This window comes from Gadus morhua, chromosome 8 (assembly GCF_902167405.1).
Source record: "Gadus morhua chromosome 8, gadMor3.0, whole genome shotgun sequence".
NCBI classification, from domain to species: Eukaryota; Metazoa; Chordata; class Actinopteri; order Gadiformes; family Gadidae; genus Gadus; species Gadus morhua.
The window spans coordinates 24,369,800-24,389,388 of NC_044055.1; the positions used below are offsets into that span (position 1 = coordinate 24,369,800).

The 19,589-nt window shown below is 43.9% G+C and overlaps 1 protein-coding gene across 1 annotated transcript in view; it reads left to right on the forward strand.

Moving 5' to 3' along the window:
* The window catches only part of LOC115549367 (probable G-protein coupled receptor 158), a 65,103-nt gene that overhangs the window by 18,483 nt on the left and 27,031 nt on the right, over positions 1–19,589 (forward strand). The window contains exons 3-5 of the mRNA XM_030364514.1: positions 8,285–8,387; positions 13,132–13,355; positions 14,252–14,320. Coding sequence (XP_030220374.1) covers positions 8,285–8,387; positions 13,132–13,355; positions 14,252–14,320 — 396 coding nt within the window. The remainder of the gene's footprint in view (positions 1–8,284; positions 8,388–13,131; positions 13,356–14,251; positions 14,321–19,589) is intronic.

Genomic DNA, 19,589 nt, shown 5'->3' on the forward strand with positions numbered 1-19,589 from the left:
GCTGCATGAATGAATATTACAGTAGTAGGCTATGCCTTGTGTTAAAATAATAATAACAATGATAAACTCGAGCAGGCTATATCCCAGCCTTCCAAAACAAAATCTCGTTTAAGGGTAAATGATAACGTTGGTTAAATTATTTGGGAAAGAAAAGCTGATAAAGCGGTAATAAGTTGTATTTAAATCAATGCATCAGCAAACACATATTCTCTTGACACAGACATTGTGTACAAGCCCTTAACTTTTAGGATTGATGAGTATTTGATCGTGAGAAAACATAGTTTTACCGCGAGTGAGTGTTAAAAAGAATGAATGAATGCGGGCGCGGCGTGCATGTGTGCATCCATCTGTTAAAACACGTAAACTAAACATGTAACGCATAATACAGTCCAAGGCAATGTACATTAACTGGGGAACACATGCTCATTAGGAACACAAGTCGATAACGATAATGTAGGCTATACAATACTGTTAAGAAACGATGTGTGTTATGTATTGCCGCATATCATTAAATAGACACAAAGTTGTGGCCACAGGACCGCATATCATGTGTGTTAAGTTTTCTTTGCCGCAATTTACATGATGACTCAGTATTTCGGAAGTTGTCGAAGAAAACGCTATTCCATGTGTGAATTAGGGCATATTATTTGGCCATAAACTGAGACATTTGAAGTTTGAAATTCATGTGGTTTTGCATCTGTCTCATCGGAGACTGTAAACGCGCTGTCAAAATATCAACTCGTCAGGTTCAAATGCACTCATGGCTAAGGGGGATAGGAGATGGCCCTCTCATTGGTTTATTGCACGTTATGCTCAAACCACATCTACGGGTAATTAGGCTACTTCAGGGCAGCGCAAGGGTAATTTATCCGCCGGCATAATAGCAACAGTGGCAGGGTTGTGGCAACAACCAGACCCCATGGAGAATGTGTGAATTCAGCGCTCGTTCTGTTGACCTCGTCTCCCCTTGTACTTGTGGAACCAGACACTGAGAGAGGGGTAGGAGGAATCGAGGAGGTAAGGCCCTCAGATTGGCCACCTCTCCCCATAAGAGGAGAACTCCTCTTATCTGTTGGAGGCAAAGAGGTTGTCGCGCTTCCATCATGCACTGGCTTTTACAGTATTTGGCTGAGAAGTGTATGTGTGTATGTCTGCATGGGCATGTGCATATGTGTGTGTGTGTGTGTGTGTGTGTGTGTGTGTGTGTGTGTGTGTGTGTGTGTGTGTGTGTGTGTGTGTGTGTGTGTGTGTGTGTGTGTGTGTGTGTGGATAGATAGACAGACAGACAGACAGACAGACAGACAGACAGACAGACAGACAGACAGACAGACAGACAGACAGACAGACAGACAGACAGACAGACAGAGAGGTGGTGGTGGAGGCTGAAGCCATTGTTTCCTCGGATATGTGAATATATATATATATTTATTATTATTGGGGTCTCCTGTGGCCAACCAAGTCCAGACTCTAGGGACAGAGTAATTTAAATGCTTTTCAGGTTTAATGTTTTCATTGTATTTATAGATCCCTAAGGAACAGAGAGTGCTCTCTCTCCCTTTCTCCCTCACTATATGCCTGTCTCCCTCTATCCTTTTGGTGTCTTCTATAAAGGGTTGTAGCAGCAGATAACACTGGGACTGCAGTAACAGCAGTACTGTCTTGGCTCCGGGGGAAGTCTCTGGCTGCTTGTTTAGTGAGTTCTCCTGAAGGTGGTGTTCACTCTATGGAATGGATCACTGGAGGCTGCTGGTTGTACTCAACGCAACCATGAGAGGAAAACAGCAAGGAAAGTAGATAGATAGACATACAGACATACAGACAGACAGACCGACCGACCGACCGACCGACCGACCGACCGACCGACAGACAGACAGACAGACAGACAGACAGACAGACAGACAGACAGACAGACAGACAGACAGACAGACAGACAGACAGACAGACAGACAGACAGACAGATAGAGGTGTTTTTACACTGCCAAGCCGGTACGGTCACGGCTTGGCACAATTTCACTGTCCTGCCTGTGTAAAACCGAAAGGGTATATTCCCGCTTCGTCAAGGAGACGGCTTGGTTCATTGGCTGGACTACGCACAGAGACATCTGGGTGTAGGCTACAAACGCGATTAACTATTTAGACAGACAGACAGACAGACAGACAGACAGACAGACAGACAGACAGACAGACAGACAGACAGACAGACAGACAGACAGACTGACTGACTGACTGACTGACTGACTGACTGACACATTTACATGTAAATGTAATTTAATGCCATTCAACATTAAATAATACCAAAAACGATACAGTGGATAACCTACGATAAGGACAGCGTGTTAACCTTTAACCTTCCCCGTCTCACAATGTGGGAGCAGTTTCGTGCTGCTTGTCACCAATAGCTTCGATGAATGATGGGTAGCTTGTGCATCTTTTATTAATCAAATAAAAGGTGGGCAATGTATTTGTATTAGCTGAAAAGTTCCATAGTTTGTCATTGTAGGGATGGATCAGAAAGTGTTTAGTGTGGATTTAGTGCAGCAGGTGCATGGGGGATCTCACCACCAAGAACAATTACTATCATAACACAGACACTGAAGATCAAGTTTGCATTCATTGAAACATAATATTTAATGCAGTTAATACCGGACACAGAAGTGATGTAGTTACAGTAAGACTAATAGTTTCTAGACTAATTCTGCCCCTGAACATCGTAAAAAGTCACAGTTTTTAGAAGAGATCGGCCCGACTGAGATGCATCACAGAACCCTGTCCTATTCTACCCCCCGTCAAGGGGACTCATCTCCCAGCAGAACGCATTAGTTCATCATTCCCAGGAAATCATTTGAAGGTGTCTAATCTGTTGTTGGTGTCGATAAATGTTGTCGTTCATTATAAATACTAGTCCCTCCTGATGGTACTTTTACCAGCACACAGCAAATAACTGTGTTTGTGTGTGAGGGTGTGTGCGCTTCTGTGTGTATGTGCTTGTGTGTGGGTGTGAGTGTGTGTGTGTGTAGGAGTGTAGGAGTGTGAGTGTGTGTTTTCTGTGTGTATATATACTGTATGAGTCTGTGTAATTGTGTCTGCTCTTCGGTATGTATCTGCGTGTGCATGTATTTGTGAGCACTTGTTTGTGTGTGTGTGTGTGTGTGTGTGTGTGTGTGTGTGTGTGTGTGTGTGTGTGTGTGTGTGTGTGTGTCTGTGTTTCTTTATGTGTAAGTGTATTTATGTGTGTGGATGTGTGTACGTTTATGCACATGTATGTTTGTATATTTTTGTGCCTTTTTGTGTGTGACAGTGTGTTTACATATAAAATACATGTGCATGTTTGTGTGTGTGTCACAAAATGAAATATATGCATGTGTGCATATGCACATTTGTGCATGATTGTTTGTGTTTGTTGATTAAAAGAGCTCCTGGTTGAGTATCTGTTGAGTGTCCTTGAACGTGCTTGAAGTTGTGTGTTTGTTTGTGTTTGTGTGTGTGTTTGTGAATATGTGTGAGTGTGTGCGTGTGTTTCTGTTTGGATGAATGTGTGTGTGTGTGTGTGTGTGTGTGTGTGTGTGTGTGTGTGTGTGTGTGTGTGTGTGTGTGTGTGTGTGTGTGTGTGTGTGTGTGTGTGTGTGTGTGTGTGTGTGACGTGGCCCCCCACTGCTGGCCGGATGTGATGTGTTATTAATATTCCGTCCTTGTGTTCCACTTCACTCTCGCTCTCTGCTTCCCTTTTGTTCCATTTTTTTTTGGGCTTCTTTCTGTTACTTTCTACTTTTTTTCTGCATGTATTTAATCATACTTACTTTCTTTCTTCCTGTCTTTCTTTCAATAATTGTTCATTCTTACTTTCTGGATGAAGTCTGACTGAGTCTGTCTGGCTCCTGCAGGGCCCTCCCCTCCCTCCACCACCCCCTACTCTAGGGGTCCCACAGGGGGAGACATGCTGGCCCGGGCCCCGGTCCTCACAGGCCTTCAGCTGGTCCCTGACCATGCAGTAGAACCAGTCTCCAGACCTCATATCTACTGTAGAATAGATTTCAATAGGTCTTCTTCACAGAACAAGGCACAACTGTTTACAAAGGAAGAGGTTATAATGTGATGAAAGATAACAGCATAAAGGCTGTGAAGAAACAGGAGGGCAGAAGCTGTGTGTTTGCGTGTGTGTGTGTGTGTGTGTGTGTGTGTGTGTGTGTGTGTGTGTGTGTGTGTGTGTGTGTGTGTGTGTCTGTGTGTCTGTGTGTGTGTGTGTGTGTGTGTGTGTGTGTGTGTGTGTGTGTGCGTGTATGTGTGTAGGCATGGTTTGAGAGCAGCAGGATTCACCTCGGCTGGTGATTAGGACAAAAGCACAAATTTTAAGACACAGCAGTATGATTTGAAGACATTGCTGTAGATGTTGAGGCATTGTGTCGTCAGACTCTATTCTATTGCTATCTTAAGGGGTTGAAATGTATTTCTTTGGTGAGATGTGGAATTAAAAAAACGGCCAACATCCATGTATGTAGACTGAATACAAAGACACTGCATCTGTTTTCAGGAAGGCATCCTCTTAGTGTTCAGTTGTGGTCTTGTTCTCCCTCTCGCTCTTTACTCTCCATTGAAGCGACGCTGCAGCAGGGAAAGGGAGGAGGTGGACATGAATAACATTAAATCTCTTTTGACTCTTAATGCTAAAACCGGAGACATCAAAACTGTACCAAAAACATTATAAAAAACATACCAAAATCAGCATCAAAATGTTCCAAAACCCATATAAAAAAACACTTTAAAAAACAACATCAAAGATATACAAATATCAGGCAAAGTATAGCCAAAACACAGTTATAATGATATTAATAATAATCATATTATATAGCAACATTTAATTGAACAATTATCATGTAGATGAAGTTCTAAATGTACACAATAATTGTGTGTGATTTACTTTGCTTCCCAGCACACATCCTTGCCTCTATTTTCATGCCTTTATCGTACCTTAACCACACTGGGACTTGATTAGCCTTCCGAGCTAAACCTACATGGCTTCTTGTCGTTCATTATTTGCTAAATGACGTTATATAAAGCTAAAAAAAGCTTTGTTGACAGTATGGCGTCTAAGCCGATGAAGCGTAGGAAGAAAAACACTCCAGCTGTTATTTTTCTGTCCCAGAGACGCTGGTTTAACGACATACATCCACTGCAGTGGAATATCGGTAGCGCCATGTGCGTTGCATCTGACCATATGCACGGCTATTAAATTCTGAGCTCCTTTTGTGTGTATGTCATACATCTCTTGTTTGTGTAGTCTTGATGTGTGACTATGGCTATTTGTGTTTTAGTCCGTTTTTTATTCCGTCTGCCTGTCTTTCTGTCTTTCCATCTGCCTGGCTCAACGACTGTCTGTCGGTGTTTCTGTAAAGGTTTTCCCCTGACTACTATGAAACCTAGTTATCGGGGAAACAAAACACTGTCAAACTTAGGTAACGTTAAACCCAGCTAGCACTATGTTTAACCGTTCTTTGGCGCCTGCCTCTTCTGTCCCAATGCATTAATAGCACAGCCCTGGGCTGATTCAGCCTCTCCATCACAACCTCCTGTCTTTAAACACCATTTGAGATTCACACCATAACACCTCTCCCTGCGTCTCATTGGCTGGCAGGCACACACACGCCACACTCCCCCACACTCCCCAAAACACTTGGAAGGAACTCTAAATGATAGTGATAGCTTTTCCCTCTCTCTCTTTAATGTGCATCTCTATTGCTATATATGTTTGAATGTATGTCGTAGTGTATGTATGTATGTATGTATGTATGTATGTATGTATGTATGTATGTATGTATGTATGTATGTATGTATGTATGTATGTATGCATGCATGCATGTATGTATGTATGTATGCATGCATGCATGTATGTATGTATGTATGTATGTATGTATGTATGTAGGTATGTTTGTATGTATGTATTTGTGTGCTTGTGTGTTTGTGCGTGCATCTGGCGTCAAGCGTGCCTGTGTGTGTGTGTGTGTTTATGGATTGATGGATGGATGGATGGATGTTTGTATGTATATAGCAGTGTATGTATGTATTTAAGTATGTATCTATGTCATAGTGCAGGGACGGACTGGCCATCGGGCATGCCGGGCATTTTCCCAGTCGGCCGACGTGCTATTTGAGCAGAAAGCCCTGACACTTTTTTTTAAGATATATATTGTTCTGACCGGCCCATAAAACCTTACGATCAGCGGCCCGATTGGCACTGGGCTGGTCTAATCACAATCAGAGCAGATGTATGCCGATCATTGGCCTGGTTGTCAATTGAGAGTGAACGAGAACACGCACATTGTCAATGACTTTGATGCAAGGCGCGCCAAATGCCTTCTCGATAAAATCGTGATGAATATTTAATGGTAGGCCTGTATACATGTTAGGTTGCCAAATAGCATTTTGACTTTTCCTCAAACTCAAACTACCAACATTTTGAACACAAAATATATGGGCTAGACTAGAGTATAGTTTATAAAATAAAAAAATCTCTTAAAACTAATTTGTTCAATATTTTTGTTGGACTAGCCTACTATAGGCCTATATTTCAGATTTGGTTCTGTAGTGTGTATGTGGCTTTATTTAGTTGGAATCTTTGTAATATATGTTTATAGTTTAGCCTAACCAAGCCAGCACAACTAAGTGCCGGTCCCAAGCCTGGATTAATGGGGCATCAGGAAACTCTAGCAGTGTTTCCCCCAGCACTGTATGGTTAAGGCGGCCGCCTTAATAACAATAGGGCCCAGCTGTGACTAGGCTACCAATGTATAAGAAATAAAAAAAAGATGTATCTATAATTCTTTTATATATATATTTTTTTTTAAAGATTATGCAACAACATACAAAACCGTCATAGGGAAATAAAACATACATCCATCAGGTGCAAAAAATAAAGATAAATAATGCATCGGTAATACTGTTCACAACAATAGTCGTGCCATAAAGCTTTTGGAATGGAACTGAAACGGCAGCATCAGGTGGTTGAACACATTTAAACACCATGTATGTGTGTATGTATGTATTTATGTATGTAGGCATGTACATGTTTGTATGTGTATATGTCGGTATGTATGCAGTGTTTGGCAAGCTATTTGCTAAGTGTAGTGAGCTAAGCTACCAGGTACTGGTAAAATGAAGCTTCACTACACAGAAGCTTCCCCAAAGGAAATGCTAAGATACAAAACATAGCAAAAGAAGTGCACTACATCAGAAGCTTAGTTTTGTTCAGTTCAATTCTTCATTATATCATTTCTGAAACACTCACCTGAGGTTTTAACTTACACCACGCACCTGATTGAACCATGCCAGATGGTGTTTATTAAAAGACCAAGCACCCGTTTATAAGTAAAGTTTACCCGGAAAATAAACCTGTTCTGTTCCTTCTGGCTTCTTCCATCGCCTTTGTGTGTCTGGTCTGTGTGTAAGTGCGTGTGTGTGTTTGGTCTGTGTGTGCGTGTGTGTGTCTGCTCTGTGTGTAAGTGCGTTTGTGTGTTTGGTCTGTGTGTGCATGTGTTTGTTTGGTCTGTGTGTGCGTGCGTGTGTCATGTCTGTGTGTGAGTGTGTGTGTGTGTGTTTGGTCTCTTTGTGCTTGTGTGTGTTTGGTCTGTGTGTGGGTGTGTGTGTCAAGTCTGTATGTGTGTGTGTGTGTGTGTGTGTGTTTGGTCTGTGTGTGCTTGTGTGTGTCTGGCCTGTGCGTGTGTGTGGTTTGTGTGTGCGTGTGTGTGACTATGGTCTTAATATCAGCTCAAAAATTGGTCTGGGATGTCCCTGTCATGGAGTGCTTCTCTCAGCTCCACACAGAACACCTCACGTCTTCCTGAGCAGATGGTCCGTGTTCGGGGGAACAGATTTTCCAATTGATTCCAGCAGAAGGCTCTCCTGTGTTTGAGCCTCAGAAACCATCGGGGAATGTAACTCGCGTGATCGCTACTGCGGATCTCGATCAATAAAAGCACTGTGCCACTGAAAAACTATTTGATTTAGAAAAGATCAATGTCCCCATCACCCTCCTGAGATATGAGGTTGGACCAGGAGCTCACTGCTAACGCTACTGCCCATCACTGTATGTATGTACGTGTATATGTATGTAATTATTTATTCATGTATATATGTATTCATATGTATGTGTGTATGTAGGTCAGTATTTATGTCTTATGTCTGTCTTTCTTTTTACAGCTCTTTGGTTAACTATAATGGAGACTTCCAATCTGTATTTCTCTCTCTCTTTCTCTCTCTCTGTCTCTCTCTGTCTCTCTCTCCCCTCCCCTAGTGCACTCCTATCGAGGGCCATGGGTTTGTGTTGGACAAATACAAGTGTCAGTGCAGGAAGGGTTTCTACCACCCCAGCCGAGTGGCGCTCAACGGATTTACAGGTAGGTCACATGTCCATGCAGGAAGAGGAAATAAACAAACCAGAAAGTGCACATTTGGAACCTTTCTTTAAATGTAATATCAAACAAATGTTTACAGAAGTGGTCTATTTGCAATACCGATACAAACAGAATGTGGTGGTTGAAATCTGGATTTCAATCAGATGAATCTGCCGAATAGATAATAAAACCGCCTTTGAAGCCTTCTTTTTATCAATCTTAAAAACCAGCAAAGCCGTTGATTTAAGTTCTTTGCCAATGCTCACTAATTTGTATTCCTCAGGACAGAACTGATGTGGTGATACCATGACTTAACTGTGTGAGGGAGGGAGGGAAGGAGGGAGAGTTGGAGGCAAGGAGAGATTGTTTATTGTTTATTAAATGGATCCCCATTAGCTGACCCCGAGGCGGCAGCTGGTCTTCCTGGGGTCCATATAGGAGCATACAAGATAAAACATAGAGAATACATACATTACCAAACATTATACAAAAGATAATAAGTACAACATAAGATTAAAATGCCGGTCATACCGGTCACAGTAAATTAGTTCAAAATATGATTAAAGTTTCAGTCATGTGGACAGCTGCAATAGGTGTGTCTTCAGAGCTATCTTAAATTACAATTTATTTTGTGAGAGGTGAATGTGAGATGGTAACAGATTCTTTCTTTCTTTTTATTCATTATACAGGAAAGTATTAGAAGTAACAAAGTTACAATATACTGTAAAACGGGCCTGTCTCAGTAAAATAACTGATTTCCAGCAGGTTCCTGTTCTGCAGCACATATAACATACAGGGACAAGGCACATCACACGTCACATTTACATACAACACATAACAGGGACATAGATTCCAGATTGATATACATCTGTAAGTAACTGTATGTTTGAGGAGATTGGTCCTGGGTGTAGGAGCTTTTAATTAGCCATTACTGGTAATCCTTTGTTATGATTATGTGTGTTAATTGATTTTAAAAACTGTTTGTAAAAGTAATCTGGTGATTGATTTAAGATAATGGTTCTAAAGAACATAATGAGACTAGAATGAAGCTTTTGTTTGACAGATAACCAGGACAGGCGTGAATGCATAAATAAAACATTAGTGCGTAAAGAACATTTAAGTACCAGTCTAGCTGCTCTGTTCTGAACAAGTTGCAGTTTGTTCAGGTCAGACTTAGTTGCAGCTGACCATATTATAGGACAGTAATGCAGATGACAAAAAAACAGAGACTGTATGACTTGACCCATTAATGAAGATGTCAAGTATGGGGAGCACTTCCTGACCATGGCTAAGCCTCTGCCCATTTTCCTTACAATCCCATCAATATGGTCGGACCATGACAGTTGACTTTCCAATAGCACGCCAAGTAGTTTTGCTTTTTTAAAACTAATGGTTATTCCTGACATTGATAGTTGATAGGAGGGTCGTCAACTAGCATGTGCCTGGAGCCAAAAATAATGCATTTTGTTTTGTCCGCATCCATTACTAGTTTGATATCTTTAACCCAGTGAGACCCCCTCTCAAGGTTCTGATTTAAGGTATTTACTAGATCATTTAAGGTAGGGGCCGTACTGTACAAGGTTGTGTCATCTGCGTACGTAACCATATTGGTGTCTGTTGTAGCACAGGGAAGATCAATTGTAAAAATAATAAAGAGTAAAGGACCTAAGCAGCTTCCTTGGGGAGGAGGGAGGGAGGGTGGGAAGGGCAGCAGGGAGGGAGGGAGGGAGGGAGGGAGGGAGGGAGGGAGGGAGTGAAGGATGGAGTGATGGAGGGAGGGAGGAAGGACGGAGGGAGGGAAGGAAGGAAGGAGGGAGAGAGGCAAGGAGGGAGGGAGGGAGGCGAGGAAGGAGGGCGGGAGGGAAGGAGGGAGGGAAGGAGGGAGTGAGGAAGGGAGGGAAGAGAGGCAGGGAGTGAGGGAGTGAAGGATGGAGTGATGGAGGGAGGGAGGGAGGAAGGACTGAGGGAGGGAAGGAAGGAAGGAGGGAGGGAGGGAGGGAGGGAGGGAAGGAAGGAAGGAAGGATGGAAGGAGGGAGGGAGGAGGGATAATGGAAGGGAGCGATATGCAAACAGCAGAGCCGCCGTATTGAAGTTCTGCTTAATACGCTGTGTCTCCTAACGGCCCCTGGAGACGATGTGACTGAATTGGGTTTCGTGTTAGCGTATTTATTAGAAAATACGCAAGTCTGCATCATGAATCATATTTATTCATGTGCACGTTATTAGATGGAGACGGAGGTCTCCATCTAAGGTTTCCAGAGTGGCTGCCTAATCCCCCGCCCTCCTTTACCAAACTCAGCACTGTTTCCTAGCAACATTCTCAATCATTACCAAGTTGTACTTGCTTAAGACAGTAAAAATTATAATATATATATTGGATTTAAATGTGATAAAAAATCGGACTTTATACAGCATAGTACATAATATACATAAACATACACTGTATAAATTGTGAATGCATAGTTCTCCTGCTCCATTTTGTTTATCAGGGGTAATGGTAGCCTGGCTATTGCCAGACCAAGCTCAATCGTAGATTGGACGTTGGTCTGGGGAAGCTGCCGTCATTTTCTTGGGCCTAGTTCAAATGACTCTGTACGCAATTGGCTGCTTGCCGTCGCTTCCCTGTTGTAATTGTGTTGAACCAGCCAATAGCGCGCCAGGGGGATGGCCAGATTGTTGATTGGCTCCCGCAAAAACGTATCGGAAGCAGAAATAAATGAATTACTCTTCTCCAGACCCTTCTGCAGTGCAAACTCAAATCGCAATGGGTAATGGAGTGACTGTGAGTTTGAGGTCCATGCTTCGATTACCTCAGCAACTGACATTTATCAGAAAATTGGCAGATGAGCTGAAGCCCACGAGTCAGACAGCTTTAAAACATCTTCACATTGGCATCAGAAGATGTTCAAATGGGGAAAGATAGATATTGCTTCCAAAACATCCCGCTTCTAAAACAGTTTCATTCACATTGCAGGTAACATTCTGAATTCTGAACGCTGAGGATTAAGCTTGGCCCTTATGTATTATGCAATGTGTCTGTCTGTATGTATATCTATATTATATGTTTGACAGACAGACAGACAGACAATTAGGTCATAGATTAGGTTTGTGGTGCCTAACTTTTCTCTAAACTGAGAAGATAAAAAAATAAGATAAATTAATCAATCAGTCGATTGAGTCAATTGCTTAAGTTTATAATTGTTTGTCTATTCATGATCAGAAAAAGGTTTCAGTCAATCAACCAAATCAATCCTTCTTTTATTTCCCCATTAGCACAGTGCTGGGTTCTTCTGGGTGATCAGATCACAGGGCAATAGCAGAATAACATACCAGTACCAGAACAGTAACAGATCAGGCGGACTCAGCGCTATCCAGCCCAGGTGTGGGAGAGGAAGTGGAACAGGAGCAACGTCTCCCGACACCAAGCAGTGCAGCAGCCGCAGACACACAAAAGGATCAATGAATGATGGCATCGTTTGGGCAATCAAATCTCAAGATTGGTTCAATCGTGTCCTAATTTTTTTTGCCCCCCCTCCCAAAAGACCTGAAGGAAAACAGTCTGAAATGTACTAAATAAGAGCGGACTACTAGAGAGCAGCCCCTCGGTCTCCTCGGAGGGAGGCGGTGGGCAGCAGGTGCTTGGCTGTTCCCGCCTGGAAGAGAAGTGATCAGCAGCTTCCACCAGCCAGCAGCCCACCGCTAATCCGCTAATACATACGCGTGTACGCTCGCTCAGATAACGCGCGCCGGACGCGGGTGTGCGAGTGTACTCACATGCTTTGTGATTTCAACGCAGATGGACCTGGACTCTGAGTTAATTAAGTGAGGTAATAAAGTGGAGAGCAACCTCGACTAAACTATAACGTCCTAATCCAATGGTGATCCAATAACAACAATGATCAGCAATAATGGTGAGTTCATGTAATGTCACACAATAATGATGTTATAATATCTGCCTCTGTCTGTACGTCCCTCCATCCATCCCTCTGTTGGTTCTCTGTCTGTCTGCCTGTCTGTCCCTCCTCTGTGCTTCCATCCATCTGTCTCTTCTTCTGTATGACGTTCTGCATGGCTGTCCACCTGTCTCTATCCATCTGTCTGTTTGCATGTGTGTGTGTGTGTGTCGCTGTCGTTGTATGTGTGTGTCGCTGTGTGTGTGTGTGGTTGTTTGTTTGTCGGTGTGTGTGTGTGTGTCATGTGTGTGTATGTGTGTTTGTGTTTGTGGTTGTGTGTGTCGGTGTGTGTTTGTGTGTGTGCGTGTGTTTGGTTGTGTGTGTGTGTGTGTGTGTGGTTCTGTGTGTATGTGTTTGTGTGTGTGTGTGTGTCGGTGTGTGTGTGTGTGTGTTTGTGTGTTTGCGTGTGTGCGTGTGTGTGTGTGTGGTTGTGTGTGTGTCGGTGTGTGTGTGTGTGTGTGTGTGTGTGTTTGTGTGTGTGTGTGTGTGTGTGGTTGTGTGTGTCGGTGTGTGTGTGTGCTTGTGTGTTTGTGTGTGTGTGTGTCGGTGTGTGTGTGTTTGTCGGTGTGTGTCGGTGTGTGTGTGTGTGTGTGTGTGTGTGTGTATGTGTGGTTGTGTGTGTGCCGGTGTGTGTGTGTATTTGTCTTTCTATCCATACCTCTCTCCGTCTGTCTCCTCCACTGTTTCCCTGTCCATCTGTGTGCTCTGTGCGTCTGTCCGTCCACCCATCTCTCGGTCAATCTCTTGTTTGTGCCCCCCATCCGTCTGTCCCACTGTCCGTCTCTGGCCCCAGGGGGACAGGAGCCGGCCCCGCCCAACAGAGAGGGCCCCTCCCCGGATGTCTCGGGGGGCCGCTGCCTACCGTGCCGCGAGGGATGCCCCTTCTGCCGCGACGACACGCCCTGCCTGGTGCAGCAGGCCGGGGGGCCGCGGCTGGCCCTGGCCACCGCCCAGGGCCTGGTGCTGGCGCTGGACCTGGCCTGCATGCTGGTGGTCTACCACTTCAGGAGCAACAAGGTCAGAGGGCGCCGGGGTCAGAGGGCACCGGGGTCAGAGGTCACGGGGGGTCAGAGGGTGGGGTTAGGGTGCAGTGTATAGTAAGTGGGATGTAGTGCATGGTGAACTATAGTGTCTATGAGAGCGTATAATGTGCGTTGTTTTGGGTTTGTATAATATATGTATTGTTTATCTCTAAGTGCTATACATGTAAGGGGTAATGCCCGACGAAGTGTCCATTACCAGGAATTAATGGACGACACAGAGGCCTTAGAACCGTCCAGACCATTAATTCCTGATAATGGACACCTCGAAGGGTATTATCCCGCTTATACCACGGTCACTTGCCAAAGAAAATTAATTAAGACCATTAATTTATAAATATATATAAAGTTTTTCACAAGCCATAACTTTGTTTCCCTGGTAACGCCTGAGGGGTTGACTAATACCTGCATTGTAACGTTATGCATTGTACATATTTATAATTCGAAATTCGTCTCAGCCTTTATACCACAGATACTATATGGTCTATAGCATATAACCACGTTGTCTGATTACAGTTTAATTCATTTTTCACAATTTGCCAGCTCTCGTTTTGAAGGCCGAACAGACAATTTGACTGGAACTACTTAGCAGGTGTCCGTATATCAAGGGTTAATGCACACCCTGCAGCCAATCAGAATCTAGTATTCCCCCAGACCAAGTATATATGTTTTATAATGTATATTAATGCATTGCATCCATAAGGATTGTGTACATTCGTAGCTTGTCACCAAAGCCACCACCACACCACCACCACCACCACCACCACCCCCATCACCACCACCATCACCAAACCACCACCACACCACCCTGAGGTGTGCAGCGTGTCCCCAGGGTCTCATGTCTCATTCCTCCTCCTCTCCCTGCCACCCCAGAGGATCCGGACCTCCGGCCTCGTCCTGGTGGAGACCATCCTGTTTGGGGCGCTGCTGCTCTACGCCCCGGTAAATCTGTGTGTGTGTGTGTGTGTGTGTGTGTGTGCGTATGTGTGTGTGTGTGTGTGTGTGTGCGTGTGTGTGTGTGTGTGTGTCTTACATCTTTGTGTTGTTGTTGACGGTGATTGTCGGCTGGTTTCGTTACACCGTTTACACCCACTATACTAACAATCACAAAACAATTGTGTATATGTGTCCAGGCATTGTGTTGGATCCCCAATGCCCTTAGCCAACGGTACAATCAAGATGCCTCTTCCCAACCAGCTTTGCTAGCCTCTGATTCCACAGCGAGTGGCTTTGGATTAAAGTCTCTCCTCAATAATACAACTATAAATAGGAACTAGGAGGAGATCGGAGGGAACGGCCAATCAGCTTCTATTGAAGAGTCTGGCGCAGTTGAGCCTGCTCTTGGCAGGAGGAAGTAGAAGCACAGAGCTTCAGAGCACTTCCTGTACTGACGGGGGAGGGAGGGAGGGGGAGTGCGGGGGAGGGAGGGGGAGGAGGGTGAGCTGAGTGGGTGTGGGTTCAGGGGAGATGCTGGAAATAGTGGAGGGCTTCTCTCTGTTCTGGAGCGCTGCTGGCTCAGGTGGAGGGTTGGAATGTGTGAGTTATACACACACGTACGCACATACACACATACAGATACACACACACAGGTGCACATGCACGCACACACACACACACACACATACGCAGAGATACAGATACACACAGGCACACATGCACACTCACACACACACACACACACACCCACACATACACACCCACACATTCAAACACACGCACCTACACATACACACACAGACACACACACACACACACACACACACACACACACACACACACACACACACACACACACACACACAAAGAAACACTCACACACATACACACATACAGATACACACACACACACACACACACACAAATGGATTTTCTTCTCAAAACCAAAAACCTTGGACATTGTTCAACTGGATTTCATTTTGAAACGTAGCCCTCATCCAGCTTCCTCCCTCTCTCTCTCTCTTTCTCTCTCTCTCTCTCTCTCTCTCTCTCTCTCTCTCTCTCTCTCTCTCTCTCTCTCTCTCTCTCTCTCTCTCTCTCTTTCTCACTCCCCCCTCATCCTCTTATTTGGATAACCATTCTGCTGCGGTGGTTATGGCGCATAACACGTCGGGTTCTCTGACGGTATTTGACACTCACTCTCTCTCTCTCTCTCTCTCTTTCTCTCTCTCTCTCTCTCTCTCTCACTCTCTCTATTTCAGAACAGACTCAACTCTTTTTTTCAGTTTGTAGACGTGTCGCTCCTCTCCATTCCTTAAAGATCCCATGGCATGAAAATTTCTCTTTATGAGGTTTTCTAACATTAGAGTTCCCCTAGCCTGCCTATGGTCCCCCAGTAGCTAGAAATGGCGTTAGGTGTAAAACGAGCACTAGGTATCCTGCTCCCCGTTTGAAAAATGAAAGCTCAGACGCTCAGATTTCGAATTTGGCCCCACATGTCGTACTAGCGGACCAAGTTACCTCCCCTTTCTCTGCCTTGCCCTTCAAGAGAATTTGGCCCGACAATGAGCTACGACCCTGCGAGTGCGAGTGTGTGTGTGTGTGTGTGTGTGTGTGTGTGTGTGTATGTGTGTGTGTGTGTGTGTGTGTGTGTGTGTGCGTGAATACACACACTTTAACACTAGTGTTGTACACTTTGGCTTTGGTACCCTGAAGTACATGAACCGCGACATGGAGGACAAAGGGATCGTTGTCCGCGATTGTCTCCCGCTTGAGCCCCGTTGCCCGCTTCGAGGCGGTGGTGCCTCGGCAGCGGTCAGTGGGGCTCTGGCGGGAGACAATCGCGGGCACAATCCCTTTCTCCTCCATGTCGCGGTTCAGTCTTCTTCAGATTGATGTGGAAGTGGAAGAACCAGAGACGTCTGAGAACCCGACGCAGATAATATCGAGGCGCACACAGCTATTGGCCGTGATAATATATATTATATGATATAGATATTTATGTTTAATTTGAGATTATTTAGATAAAGAGCTCCAGGACTCGCGCCGGAGCACCCAGAGTGTCCTAGAATATTTACAGAACACAGCCGAAGGTTGTGTGCGCCACGCCATTGCGATACATCCACTGTAAACAGAGAGCATGGTAATGTGGCCGCAAGATGCTCAGGGCCACACCCCCACCTTGACAGGCCTCTAAAAATGGCATGTTTCTTGAAAGCTCGTTGTGGGACTGGCTCGTCGTAGTGGCTGTAATTCTGCATCAAGGCTGAATTTCGTGAACGTGTTCAAATAGTGTAGGGCCCACTAACAGCTATATCTAAGCATCATTAAAGTAGCATGCCATGGGACCTTTAACATCAGGGGCCCTATTTGAACAGTCTGAAAAGCAAGTGAGAAGCGCCAAACGCAAGTAGCTTTGTGGGCGGTTCTATGGCGATGTTGCTATTTTACCGGCGGATAAAATGACTCTTGCGCCCGTCGCAAATGTAAAAAGGGTTGCCCTGAAGTAGCCTAATTACCCGTAGGTGTGGTTTGAGCGTAACATGCAAAAAAACAATGAGAGGGCCATCTCCCATCCCCTTTGAGAGCCATGAGTGCATTTTAATCTGACAAGTTGATATTTTGATATTTGTGCGTTTGCAGTCTCCGATGAGACAGTCTGCATGACCACATGAATTTTAAACGTCAAAGGCTCAGTTCATTGCCAAATAATATGGCCTGATTCACACATGGAACAGCATTTTCTTCCAGAACTTCAAATAAATTTCGGCAAAGAAAACTTGATATAACACATTATATGCGGTAACTGTGGTTCTATTTAATGATATACGCAATGCATTAACAAACATTGTTTCTTACCAGTATTGTATGCATTATTGTTATCGACTTGTGTTCCTAATATGCATGTGCCCCCCCGTTAATAGGCCTATACATTGCCATGGACTGTATTATGCATTACATGTTTAGTTTGCGTGTGTTTAAACAGATGGATGAACACAAGTGTGCCCGCATCCATTAATTATTTTACACATACACACACGCGTGCCCGCATTCATTCGTTCTTTTTAACAAAAAAAAGCGGTAAAACACTGTTTTCTCACGATGAAATACTCATCAATCCTAAAAGTTATGGGCTTGTACACGTTATGGGCTTGTACAAAATATGTGTGTGCTGTACGGTGTTTGTAGATGCATTGATTTAAAGGTACAACTTATTACCGCTGTATCAGTTGTTCTTTCCCAAATAATTTACCAAGAATGTGTGGCTAGGTAGATGAGAGAAGCAAACTGCATGCGCGAGGTGCACAAAGAACATTATGCATGCACCCTTGAAATAGCATCTGAACAACGCGCCACTGACTTTAAACCAGGTATTACCTGGTTAGTGGCGGAATTGTTTTCTGAAACTGCAAAATAGCACCAGGGAATGTTTGCGCCAGGACACGCCTCCTGCTTTCCCCGAACCGCCCCTTGGGGCGCAAGGCAGTGGCAGTGGAGGGAATACTTTGGGGGGAATTCACTTGAACTAAGTCATTCCATTGAACATAATGTAGGATCCACACCTCCGTTCAGTAGGACGCCCTCTTCTCTTCTCCAGAAAAGAACTCATCCCGCGCAAAGAGTATGCTGCGATCTTTATAGCTCCATGGCTGGCACGCGGTGGGTCCCAGTGTAATTTGAGAAATGTATCCCTGCCGGCGACTTTCATTGGATTAGGAAATTATGGGCGGAAATATTTTGTCCCGCCCACGGACGCTCCTACGGATACAAATATTTTTGCTACACATTTACCACCTAGACGTGTCACAAAACTTCCTGCAAAAAAACCCACAGCTGAGACATGCAGGAGCAGATTCAAGCAGTTGTAACGATAGACTTGTGCTCACTCATTAAAATGCTGAATCAACATAGCGTTCTTTATCATTTTATTTGTGAGGACATTTTTCACAGATGTGCAACTTCTGATGCATTACTTCAAATTTGGGTTTACGAATGCGCACATTTTGGGCATGTTCTCAGATTATGAAACACTCGTAGACCCTATTTTGTGTTTACAATGGTAGAAAAAATATTTACGACTTCAAATGTACTGTTACACATATGTGACTTTAGAGCACACATGTAAAATAAATATACACGACTTCAAATTTACTGTGACTTTAGTGTACACATTCAAATTCTGCAGTTACAGGTGCTGAAGACTTTTGCTACAATAATACCTTCATAAAGAACGCTGTGCGCCAGTTGCAAACTAGCAACAATACATGCGTCAGTGTAGAAAGTCAATTGCGCTGGATGCAAGATAGGGCCCCAGGTCTGTCCTACACAATGAGCATGCACAGCCGCACAACGACACACACGCTAACTTCTCCCTCACAGAGACATATACCTGTGTACACAAGGCAAGGCAAGGCAACTTTATTTATGTAGCACTTTTCATACACAAGGCAGACTCAAAGTGCTTCACATATAAACATTGTCATACAATAAAATTAAATAATAGATAAGTAAAAGAAAAACATATGCAAAGAAATGGGTAAATAGAAAAAGGCATTTTAGTATTAAAATAGAAAATAAAGGCAAAGTTAAAAAAGCTTTTTAGAAAGTGCAATGTATTTAAGATTTAGCAGAAAGCTATAGCAAACATAAAAGTCTTCAGTCTTGTTTTAAAGGTGCTCAGAGTTGGGGCAAGTCTTAAATCCTCTGGGAGTTTATTCCAGTTATTTGTTGCATAGTAACTAAATCCTGCTTTCCCATGTTTTGTGTTTACTCTGGGATAATTAACAGATTGGTCTCAGAGGATCTTAGTGGTCTAGAAGGCTGATGTAGTGGAAGCATGTCAGTTAAATATTTTGGGCCTAAACCATGTAGGGATTTATAGGTTAGCAACATGATTTTAAAATCAATTCTCTGACCTACAGGAACATACATTTGAACTTCTTTATTTTTGTCCACAATTCATAATAAATGTACATACATACAACGACATAAATGTTATGGATACAAAACATTGGCATGATTCAGCAATGTGGGTCTGATGACACTTCAAGGGTTACACACACACACACACACACACACACCGCACACATACATATGCACAAACACACACCCACAACCACCCACCCACGCACACACACACACACACACACACACACACACGCACACACACACACACACACACACACACACACACACACACACACACACACACACACACACACACACACACATACATATACACAAACACACACCTACACTCCAACACACACACACA